Source organism: Melospiza georgiana, chromosome 1 (genome assembly GCF_028018845.1).
Source record: "Melospiza georgiana isolate bMelGeo1 chromosome 1, bMelGeo1.pri, whole genome shotgun sequence".
Lineage (NCBI taxonomy): Eukaryota > Metazoa > Chordata > Aves > Passeriformes > Passerellidae > Melospiza > Melospiza georgiana.
This window is the reverse complement of record NC_080430.1, coordinates 153,864,774-153,877,355: the sequence shown is the minus strand read 5'-3', so window position 1 is coordinate 153,877,355 and position 12,582 is coordinate 153,864,774. Positions and strand designations below refer to the sequence as shown.

The following is a 12,582-nucleotide window of genomic DNA, read 5'->3' as shown; positions in this document are numbered from 1 at the left end:
TCCACACTTTTACATGACCTCTCCCAGCCGAGGAAGACCAATTAAAAAAATTCCACAATTCCGCGGCGGCGCTTCCCAAATTAACGTTTTCCAGCGGCTTTCCCGGACACGCGGATCCGCTGAAGCCATTTCCATTCCCCACGTTATTCCCAGGCTCTTCATTGTCCATCCCCCTCTTCCAGACAGAAAACCACCCCATCCCCATATCCCCATCCCATAATTACACTTTTCCAGGTTTTTCCTTGACCTCTCCCAGCCAAGGAAGATTTTTTTTTCAATTTTTAAAAAACCCACAATTCCGCGGCACCACTTCCCAAAGTAACGTTTTCCAGCGGCTTTCCCGGACACACGGATCCGCTGAAGCCGTTTCCATTCCTGATGTTATTCCCGGGCTCCTCATTGTCCATCCTCCTCTTCCACACAGAAAACCACCCCATCCCCATCCCATAATTGCACTTTTCCACGATTTTCCTTGACCTCTCCCAGCCAAGGAAGATTTTTTTTTCAATTTTTAAAAAAACCGCAATTCCACAGCAGCACTTCCCAAAGTAACATTTTCCAGCGGCTTTCCCGGACACGCGGATCCGCTGAAGCCGTTCCCATTCCTGATGTTATTCCCAGGCTCCTCGTTGCCCATCCTGCTCTTCCAGACAGAAAACCACCCCATCCTCATCCCATAATTGCACTTTTCCACGCTTTTCCGTGACCTCTCCGAGCCGAGGAAGTCCAATTTTAAAAAATCTGTAATTCCGCAGCAACGATTGCCAAATTAACGTTTTCCAACGGCTTTCCCAAACACGCGGATCCGCTGAAGCCGTTCCCATTCCCCATGTTATTCCCGGGCTCCTCACTGCCCATCCCCCTCTTCCAGACAGAAAACCACCCCATCCCCATCCCATAATTCCACTTTTCCATGCTTTTCCATGACCTCTCCCAGCCGAGGAAGGCCAATTAAAAAAATTCCATAATTCCACGGCGGCGCTTCCCAAATTAACGTTTTCCAGCGGCTTTCCCAGACACGCGGATCCGCTGAAGCCATTTCCATTCCCCACGTTATTCCCAGGCTCTTCATTGTCCATCCCCCTCTTCCAGACAGAAAACCACCCCATCCCCATATCCCCATCCCATAATTACACTTTTCCAGGTTTTTCCTTGACCTCTCCCAGCCAAGGAAGATTTTTTTTTCAATTTTTAAAAAACCCACAATTCCGCGGCACCACTTCCCAAATTAATGTTTTCCAGCGGCTTTCCCGGACACGCGGATCCGCTGGAGCCGTTTCCATTCCTGATGTTATTCCCAGGCTCCTCACTGCCCATCCTCCTCTTCCGGACAGAAAACCACCCCATCCCCATCCCATAATTCCACTTTTCCATGCTTTTCCATGACCTCTCCCAGCCGAGGAAGTCCAATTTTAAAAAATTCCATAATTCCGCAGCAACGATTCCCAAATTAACATTTTCCAACGGCTTTCCCGGACACGCGGATCCACTGGAAGCCACTCCCATTCCGAGGGGAATGGAGCAGAGAGGGAAGATCCACAAAAACACGACGAGGCCGGCAGGGAAATGCCAGAACCTCTGGGAAAAGGAGGCCCAGAATTCACCGGAATCCGGCCCCGGCGCGATTCCGTAGGGAAAAGACCGTGCGGAAGGAGCCGTGCCTCCATCCAGGGATTTTTCCGTGTTTTTTTGGCGGTGAAGGATAAAGGGACAGAGTGGGGTGAAGGCAGTCGTGGCCCAGGAGGTGAAATCCCAGGAAAATGGGAAAAGGGTTGGGAGTGTTCACCCGGAGAAGGGAAGAAAATCTGGGAGACGCTTCCAGCGCCTGGAAGGGATCCGGGAGAGCTGGAGAGGGAATTTGGGATGAGGGATGGAGGGACAGGACACAGAGGGCAGGGATGGATGGGATTTTGGGGAGGAATTCTGCCCTGGGAGGGTGGTGAGGGGCTGGGATGGAATTCCCAGAGAATTTGCGGCTGTTCCTGGATCCCTGGAATTGTCCAAGGCCAGCTTGGACAGGGCTTGGAGCAACCTGGGATGTTGGGAGCCCATGGGTGATCCTGAAAGTCCCTTCCCACCCAAACCATTCTGGGATTTTGCTCCAACCCCGAACACCAGAATTCCAAGCCCAATTTCCAGCCAGGAACGAAACCTGCCAGGATGCCAGAGTTGGGAAAATCCAACAAACAAAACCGGGAAAACCCAACAAAAACTGGGAAAATCCAACAAACAAAAACCAGGAAAATCCAACAAACAAAAACCGGGAAAATCCAACAAACAAAAACTGGGAAAATCCAACAACAAAAAAAAAAAACGGGAAAATCCAACAAAAACCGGGAAACTCCAACAAAAACTGGGAAAATCCAACAAACAAAAACCGGGAAAATCCAACAAACAAAAACTGGGAAAATCCAACTAACAAAAACCGGGAAAATCCAACAAACAAAAACCAGGAAAATCCAACAAACAAAAACTGGGAAAATCCAACAAAAACCGGGAAAACCCAACAAACAAAACCTTCTCCCTCTGAGTGTCCATTCCAGGCCTCTCATTTGCTCCGAGCCTTACGAGAGCTTCCTCAACAATCAGGAATTTTCCCTGCGGGAACGGCATTTCCTGGTCTGGGAATGACACCGCTGGGTCACTCCACTGCCTCTTCCCATTTATTTTTTGGGAAAGACTTGAAAAAACAAAAAAAGGAAATAAGATTTATTTTCCTCTCAGGAATGTGGAGATGGGGATATCCAGCTTCCCAAAAGACAGAGTGATGCTTTCAGCTCCCTAAAAAAAAAAAAAACTGGGATTGGTGGGTTTATTCCCTAAAAATCAGGATGGACGTGGGAATGTTTAAAGGGCAGGAGCGGGAGGAAGGAAATAAACCAAATCCCTGGATTTGTGAAGGTCAAGGAAAGAGCGAGGGGATGAAGAATTTGGGAGATGGGAGGCGCCTCCCATTGGAGCAGCACAATGTGATCCTTTCAGGAGCCGGAAAAACCAAAAAAAAAATCCCGGGATTTGGGGATGCCTGGGAGCAATTTCAGGGATAACACCGAATTCCCAAGGGCACGGGGAGGGTCTGGAGCGCTCGGCTTCTCCCCCTCGGCACCTGGAGCACATTCATCCCTCAAACACTTCTGGAATTAAAAATAGCCGGCCTGGATGAGCCGGAGAGAACAAATTCCAGCCGGAATGTTTATTTTTGGGAAGAGCCAGAGGAGGAAGAGGAAAAGGTCGGGGTTCAATGCGTTATTTAGAGCATGTAAGGAAATAATCACTGGAGCAAAAATGCAGGAGGGAGAGCGCGGAACGGGGATTTAAAGGAATTTTTTGGAATTTTTTTTTTTTTTTTTTTGAAGGAAGAGGTCACTGGAACAACTCTGTAACCGCCTTAACCAAATCTTAATAATCTAAATGAAATTCCCACCGATGCTTTTCATCCGGAGCAAACATTCCCGAATGAAAACTCTTAACCAAATCTTAATCATCTAAATGAAATTCCCGCCGCTATTTTTCATCTGGAGCGAACATTCCCGAATGAAAACTCTTAACCAAATCCTAATAATCTAAATGAAATTCCCACCGACGCTTTTCATCTGGAGCGAACATTCCCGAATGAAAACTCTTAACCAAATCTTAATCATCTAAATGAAATTCCCGCCGGTATTTTTCATCTGGAGCGAACATTCCCGAATGAAAACTCTCAACCAAATCTTAATCATCTAAATGAAATTCCCACCGATGCTTTTCATCTGGAGCGAACATTCCCGAATGAAAACTCTCGAACAAATCTTAACCATCTAAATGAAATTCCCACCGATATTTTTCATCCGGAACGAACATTCCCGAATGAAAACTCTCAACCCAATCTTAATAATCTAAATGAAATTCCCACCGGTATTTTTCATCTGGAGCGAACATTCCCGAATGAAAACTCTCAACCAAATCTTAATCATCTAAATGAAATTCCCACCGATATTTTTCATCCGGAACGAACATTCCCGAATGAAAACTCTCAACCAAATCATCTAAATGAAATTCCCACCGATATTTTTCATCCGGAGCGAACATTCCCGAATGAAAACTCTTAACCAAATCCTAATAATCTAAATGAAATTCCCACCGATATTTTTCATCTGGAGCGAACATTCCCGAATGAAAACTCTCAACCAAATCTTCATCATCTAAATGAAATTCCCACCGGTATTTTTCATCTGGAGCGAACATTCCCGAATGAAAACTCTTAACCAAATCTTAATAATCTAAATGAAATTCCCACCGGTATTTTTCATCCGGAGCGAACATTCCCGAATGAAAACTCTCGAACAAATCTTAATCATCTAAATGAAATTCCCACCGGTATTTTTCATCTGGAGTGAACATTCCTGAATGAAAACTCTTAACCAAATCTTAATAATCTAAATGAAATTCCCACCGATATTTTTCATGTGGAGCGAACATTCCCGAATGAAAACTCTCGAACAAATCTTAATCATCTAAATGAAATTCCCGCCGGTGCTTTTCATCTGGAGCGAACATTCCCGAATGAAAACTCTCGAACAAATCTTAATAATCTAAATGAAATTCCCACCGATATTTTTCATCTGGAGCGAACATTCCCGAATGAAAACTCTCAACCAAATCATCTAAATGAAATTCCCACCGGTGCTTTTCATCTGGAGCGAACATTCCCGAATGAAAACTCTTAACCAAATCTTAATAATATAAATGAAATTCCCACCGGTATTTTTCATCTGGAGCGAACATTCCCGAATGAAAACTCTCAACCAAATCTTAACCATCTAAATGAAATTCCCGCCGATATTTTTCATCTGGAGCGAACATTCCCGAATGAAAACTCTCAACCAAATCTTAATCATCTAAATGAAATTCCCACCGGTATTTTTCATCTGGAGCGAACATTCCTGAATGAAAACTCTCGAACAAATCTTAATCATCTAAATGAAATTCCCACCGATATTTTCATCTGGAGCGAACATTCCCGAATGAAAACTCTCAACCAAATCTTAATCATCTAAATGAAATTCCCACCGATATTTTTCATCTGGAGCGAACATTCCCGAATGAAAACTCTCAACCAAATCTTAATCATCTAAATGAAATTCCCACCGGTATTTTTCATCTGGAGCAAACATTCCCGAATGAAAACTCTTAACCAAATCCTAATAATCTAAATGAAATTCCCACCAATATTTTTCATGTGGAGCGAACATTCCCGAATGAAAACTCCATAAAACGGCGACAGAACGGCCCCAAAAATCCCAGATTTTATTATTTGGGATCCCTCCCCCAAATCCAGGCCCCTCCACGGCCAAATTCTAAATTCCACCATCGCGGAACGTGTGGTTTTACAGGATTTGACATCAATTTGACTCTGGAATCTGCCTGAATTCCCAGCTGTGTTTTGTGGTTTGGATTCGGGATTTTTTTTTCTTCCCCCCAAAGTTTTTGGGTCATTATTTGGTTGGGCTTTTTTTTGTGGTGGCTGTTCCCAAATTCCCAGAGGCGGGAACTCCCCAAATCCATCATTTCTCAGGAAAGGAATGACGGTAAAGCTTTGGTTTCCTGGGAATAGTTTAATGAGTTCCAAAAAACCTGGAATTTTGGGATCAAGGCTGAAGTGGGTCACCATCAAATCCAGGTAAAGAACTATGGATTCATCCCAATTTTCCGGGAAATGGAGGAAAAAAAAAAAACCTTTAAAGGAGCACAAAGTTGAGGGAATTCCTTCCCTGGAGCTCCACCTGAGAACATCAGGATTATCCACAGGGATGTCCTATGGGATCCATCAGGAATTCTCCATCCCTAAAGAGGGGATTTGGTGGGATGAGATTTTCATGGAGTGGATTCCCCACATTCCCAGGAATTGTGATGTCCAACCAACCACACACACACACACACAACATTTTTCCAGAAGCCTGGAATTCCACAAAACACCTTTTTTAAAAAATGATTGTGGATCATTTTGGGATGATCCAGCCTGGAAATCCTATAAATGTTGGAAAATCCATAAAAACCACGGATGGGGTTGCATCTAGGGTAAAAAAGCAGCTCCTTCTCCCAAAAAACAGCAGCACCAATGGATAAATTCCCAAAAAAAAAAATTTGGGATAAAACTGAACTGATCAATTTTCATGGATATCAGGAAAAACCCATCGTGAAACACAACCTGAGTCAGGAGTTGGAAAACCATTCCCTTTCCTTCCAACATTTTCAGGGTTGAACTCCATCTTTTTTTTTTTAATTTTTATTTTAAGGGCCTTTTTCCAGCCCAAACAATTCCGCAAATCCCTGACCCCTCGTTGCTCCCAGCACGCCAAGCAGCCGATCCCACGGCACAGCGGGACATTCCCAAAAATCCCTTTGAACCCATCTCCAGCCCCTCTGGAAAAGTTCAGCCCGAGGACATCTGGCTCACAGACGGCCCTCACAGACCTTGGATTTCGCGGATTTGCAGCTGGAAAAATCCAGGATTTGGGCGGGAAAAGCAAAGGTTTCCCTGGAAAACGAGGGCATCCCCGCAGGCCTTTCTTCCCAAAGAAAAGCACCAAAATGCTCCTTTCCAATGGGAATAATTATGGGATTATCCTAAAATCCATCCCTGGTTCTGATGGCATGAGTTGTGCCACCACCAGTGACACAAAGCTCTGATTTTTTTGAGTTAAATTCACCCAAATTCAGGCTTTGTTAGGCCTGGAATTTCTCCCTGCCAGCGACCCCAAGACCCAACACTCCAATCCAGGCCAAGCTGGATTGGGATTGGATAAATCTGGGATCATGGGAAGTGTCCCTTCTTGTGGGATTGGGCGGGGTTTAAGGCCTCTTCCTACCCAAACCACTCCAGGATTTTGTAATTCAGGATATTCCAAGAAAATGGATATTCCAATTCCAGGGTATTCCAAGAAAATGGATATTCCAATTCCAGGATATTCCAAGAAAATGGATGTCCCAATTCCAGGACATTCCAAGAAAATGGATATCCCAATTCCTGGATATTCCAAGAAAATGGATGTCCCAATTCCAGGACATTCCAAGAAAATGGATATCCCAATTCCAGGATATTCCAAGAAAATGGATGTCCCAATTCCAGGATATTCCAAGAAAATGGATATCCCAATTCCAGGATATTCCAAGAAAATAGATATTCCAATTCCAAGGAAATGGATATCCCAATTCCAGGATATTCCAAGAAAATGGATATCCCAATTCCAGGATATTCCAAGAAAATGGATATTCCAATTCCAAGAAAATGGATATCCCAATTCCAGGATATTCCAAGAAAATGGATATTCCAATTCCAGGATATTCCAAGAAAATAGATATCCCAATTCCAGGGTATTCCAAGAAAATGGTTATCCCAATTCCAGGATATTCCAAGAAAATGGACATCCCAATTCCAGGATATTCCAAGAAAATGGATATTCCAATTCCAGGATATTCCAAGAAAATAGATATCCCAATTCCAGGATATTCCAAGAAAATGGATGTCCCAATTCCAGGATATTCCAAGAAAATGGATATCCCAATTCCAAGAAAATTGATATCCCAATTCCAGGATATTCCAAGAAAATAGATATTCCAATTCCAGGATATTCCAAGAAAATGGATATCCCAATTCCAGGATATTCCAAGAAAATGGATGTCCCAATTCCAGGATATTCCAAGGAAATGGACATCCCAATTCCAGGATATTCCAATTCCCTTTGGAGGAAAGGGAAGGCCGCTGGATGCTCATCCCGAGGGAAGGAATAAAACCCTCGATCCCCCCCAAAATCCACATGGAAAAACACTCGGAGAACTCCAAAACCCAGCACAAAACCACACAAACAACCCGAGATCCCACAATTCCGGACCGATCCACATCCACAACCAAATCCCCCCTTCCCCGAAACCATGGGCAGCACCAAATCCCAGTCCCGCTGATTTTGGGATCCACGAGCTTCCATCTGGGAAAAGCCGTTCCATGGGGGAAGGAGCAGAACCAAGCCCTGGATGGAATCATCCCATCCCAATTCCGGCCCTGCCCGAGCCACCTGCTGCCGGCAGCTCCCTCCAAACATCCCAAATCCGCCCGTTCTCCATGGAAAATGTGGTTTTTTGTTGTTTTTTTAATTTTTTTTTTTTCCCTTAATCCCAGCCAGCTGCGTGTGCCAGGTGAGGCTCCGGAGCAGCTGCGGATTTCTCCGCAGAGGTCACTCCGGGGGTTGATTAAAGTGGGAATAAATAAGAGGATAAATAAATGACTCCGCGGATAACGAAATAAGTGAAGGACCGGACAAATAAACGAGGGGAAAAAATTATAAAATAAAAGGGGGGGGGGGGGGGGGAAACAGATAAATGGGGGAGGAAATAAATGAGGAAATAAATGAGGAAATAAATGAGGAAATAAAGAGGAAATAAATGAGGAAATAAATGAATGAGGAAATGAATGAGGAAATAAATAAGGAAATAAACAAATGATGAAAATAAATGAATGAGGAAATAAATGAATGAGGAAATGAATAAATAAGGAAATAAATAAATAACTCCACTCCCACCCTGCAGTTTTCGCTGCCGGAGGGAAATGCAAGGAATGGGGGAAACGGCACAGGGGAAAAAAAAAAATAAAATAATAAAAAAACATCCCGGACCGGCGGCTCCGTCGCCCTCGCGAAATAAAATAAATCCCGAACAACTCTGCCCCTCCGCCTTCCCAAATCCAGCGGGTTTGGGCCCCACGGATCCCCGCCCCAAATCCCAAATTCCGCCGCTGCAGCCCCCGCTCCATCCCCGCCGTCCCTTCCATCCCAGCCGGCTCCATCGCTGCCCGCTCCCCGTTCCCGGCGCTTCCATCCACACCCATCGCCGCCACACCTTCCACCTCCACGGAAACACCGCCCGCACCCCGCGGGATCCGCGCCGGGCAGCGGGAACCTTCCCCCGGCCCGAGGCCGGGCGGCCAGCGGGATGGGGACGGATGCGGCCCCTTCCATCGTCACCTTTGCCAGCCAGGAGGGTGGGATTTAATCCCCCCACCCCATCACCATCACCATCATCATCATCACCATCATCCTGCGGAGGGTGGGATCCAAACCCCTTCCATGGGATCCGGCAGCTCCAAACGTTGCCGGAAAGGGGAGCGGGGTGGGATTCGAGCCCTCCCGGAGGGAGCGGGGTGGGATTCAGCGCCTCCATAGGGAGCAGGGTGGGATCCAGCCCTTCCAAACCCCCCAAAAAGGGAAGCAGGGTGGGATTTAACCCTTCCACAAGGAGCAGGGTGGGATCCAGCCCTTCCAAACCCCCCAAAAAGGGAAGCAGGGTGGGATTTAACCCCTCCATAAGGAGCAGGACGGGATCCAGCCCTTCCAAATCCCTCTCAGGAAGGGCAGGGTGGGACCCAGCACCTCCAAACCCCCCAAAAAGGGAAACAGGATAGGATTTAACCCTTCCATAAGGAGCAGGGTGGGATCCAGCCCCTCCAAACCCCCCAAAAAGGGAAGCAGGGCGGGATTCCACCCCTCCATAAGGAGCAGGATGGGATCCAGCCCTTCCAAATCCCTCTCAGGAAGGGCAGGGTGGGATCCAGCACCTCCAAACCCCCCAGAAAGGGAAGCAGGATGGGATTTAACCCCTCCATAAGGAGCAGGATGGGATCCAGCCCTTCCAAACCCCCCAAAAAGGGAAGCAGGGCGGGATTCGACCCCTCCGTAAGGAGCAGGGTGGGATCCAGCCCTTCCAAATACCTCTCAGGAAGGGCAGGGTGGGATCCAGCACCTCCAAACCCCCCAAAAAGGGAAGCAGGGTGGGATTTAACCCCTCCATAAGGAGCAGGGTGGGATCCAGCACCTCCATATGGATCAGGACGGGATCCAGGCCCTCCATGAAACCCCTCAAGGAGAACAGGGTGGGATCCAGCCCTTCCTAAGGAATAGGATGGGATCCAGCCCCTCCATGAAACCCCTCAAGGAGAACAGGACGGGATCCAGCCCCTCCAAACCCCTCTAAAAACGGAAGCAGGGTGGGATTTAACCCTTCCATGAGGAGCAGGACGGGATCCAGCATCTCCAAACCCCCCCAAAAGAGAAGCAGGGTGGGATTTAACCCCTCCATAAGGAGCGGGATGGGATTTAACCCTTCCATAAGGAGCAGGACGGGATCCAGCCCCTCCAAACCTCCAAAAATGGAAGCAAGGTGGGATTTAACCCCTCCATAAGGAGCAGGGTGGGATCCAGCATCTCCAAACCCCCCAAAATACAAGCAGGGTGGGATTTAACCCTTCCATAAGGAGCAGGATGGGATCCAGCACCTCCAAACCCCCCCAAAATAGAAGCAGGGTGGGATTTAACCCTTCCATGAGGAGCAGGATGGAATCCAGCACCTCCATGAAACCCCTCAAGGAGAACAGGATGGGATCCAGCCCCTCCAAACCCCCCAAAATAGAAGCAGGGTGGGATTTAACCCTTCCATAAGGAGCAGGATGGGATTCAGCATCTCCAAACCCCCCCAAAATAGAAGCAGGGTGGGATTTAACCCTTCCATAAGGAGCAGGATGGGATCCAGCCCCTCCAAACCCCCCCAAAATAGAAGCAGGGTGGGATTTAACCCTTCCATAAGGAGCAGGGTGGGATCCAGCCCCCAAAAATAAAGCAGGGTGGGATTTAACACCTCCATAGGGAGCAGGATGGGATCCAGCCCTTCCAAACCCTTGTCAAGAACATCAGGGTGGGATCCAGCCCCTCCGTCAACCAGGGAACCGGGATCCAGCCCCAGCCACGAGGAGCAGGACGGGATCCAGCCCCTCCATAGAACGCTCTGAGAGGAGCAGGGTGGGATCCAGCCGCTCCAGGTGGGATCCAGCCCCTTCCACAGCCCCTTCCAAAGGGAGCAGGGTGGGATCCGGCCCCTCCAAACCCCCCCGAAGCAGAAGCAGGGTGGGATTTAACCCCTCCACGAGGAGCAGGATGGGATCCAGCACTTCCAAACCCCCCCCAAAAAAGGGAAGTAGGGTGGGATTTAACCCCTCCACCGGGAGCAGGATGGGATCCAATCCTCCCCCTTAATCCTTTCCCAATTCCCCCCGAAATCCAGGGTGGGGTTCGGCTCCATCCCCCCCCCCCGTTTTTCCCCATCCCCTTCCTGCAGCCACGGGCATCCAGGTGGGCGCATCCAGCCCCCCCCTCCATGCACCAAAATCCGGGACGGGGGTTTCGGAATTCTCCAGCCCCACCAACACACCTGGATGCAGCGCAGGTGGCGATGCCCACACCCAGCACCCCAAAAAACCCAAAAACGGAACCGGAGGAGGACGGAACACCCAAAAAGGGGCTGAGACCCCCAAAGTGCTGACGGGGGAGGGCAAAGACCCCCCAAGGGCACCTCGGAGAGGGGGGGGCATCCCGATAAGCGCCATAGGAGGAGGACGGGGACGCAACAAGGGGTCCCCAAAGGGGGTTTAGGGGGGGTTTGGACCATGCGGCGCAGCCCCCCCACCCCCACCCAGCCCACCCTCCCCCCGCCCCCAATTCCCCCGCCGCGGTGCCGCCGCTCACCTCTCCGCCATGATCCCCGGCGGCTCTACCGCTCGCCGCCGCCGGCCCCGGCCCCGGTCCGGGCTCCCATGGCCCCCCCGTGACCGACCCCGAGCCCCCCCCCGGCCCCTCCTCGCTCCGCGGCCGCTCCCGGCGCGCTCCGACCCCGCCGCGTCCCCGTCACCAGCGACAACGGCGGCGCGGCCAATGGGGGCAGAGCCGGGGGGCGGGGCCAGGCGCGGGACACGCCCTTTATTCAAATGAGGGGGGCGGGGAGAAGGCGCCTCCCCGCGGGGGATGATGGGAGGGGTTGGAGGATGGGGGTTTTGTGGGGGGGTGTAGTGCGCGTGCGCTATGGGAAACACGGTAGCGCGGGAGGGTGGGGGAGGCGTGGTGCGCGTGCGCGCTGGGAATTACGGTAACCACGGAGATGCGGCGCGTATTGTGCGCGTGCGCACTTGGAAATACGGTAGTTTCGTGATGCGCATATGGAATTACGGTAGCTGTGTTCTGATGCGCATGAAGAAATACGGTAGCTGTGTCGCGATGCCCATTAGGAAACACGGTAATTATATTCTAATGCGCATTAGGAAATACGGCAGTTGTTTTGTGAACGCGCATTGGGAATTACGGTAGTTGTTTTGTGATGCGCACTCCGAATTACGGTAGCCGCTGCGCGCAAGAGCATTTGTGGTTAGAAGATTGCGCTGCTCTTTGGGAAAAACGGTACTTGTGCGCATGCGCGTTTAGGAGCATCGTATTTCTAGTATATGCGGTTGCAATTACGGTAGTGGTGGTGCGCATGCGCTCTGGGCGACATGGTAGGGTGCGATACACACTCGGAATTACGGGAGTGATGGCGCGCATGCGCGTTTGGAAGTGATATTTATGCCGTGCATGCGCATTGAGAAGTACGGTACCTCTGGAATTTCGGCGCCTTTGGAATTACGGCACTTGAGAGGCGATGCGCATTTGTAATTACGGTAGCCGTGCTTGGATGAGCATTTGGAATTAGGGCGGTTGTGGTGCGCATGCGTATCTGGAAACGCGGCGGTGC

General features: G+C 49.1%; 1 protein-coding gene across 1 annotated transcript in view; it reads right to left on the bottom strand.

Annotated features, from left to right (window-relative positions):
- ARHGAP39 (Rho GTPase activating protein 39) overlaps positions 1 to 11,603 on the bottom strand; it is a 169,637-nt gene extending 158,034 nt beyond the window's left edge. The window contains exon 1 of the mRNA XM_058028088.1: positions 11,547 to 11,603. Within this exon, the coding sequence (XP_057884071.1) occupies positions 11,547 to 11,557 (11 nt within the window). The 5' untranslated portion in view covers positions 11,558 to 11,603. The remainder of the gene's footprint in view (positions 1 to 11,546) is intronic.
- Positions 11,604 to 12,582: the final 979 nt, after the last annotated feature.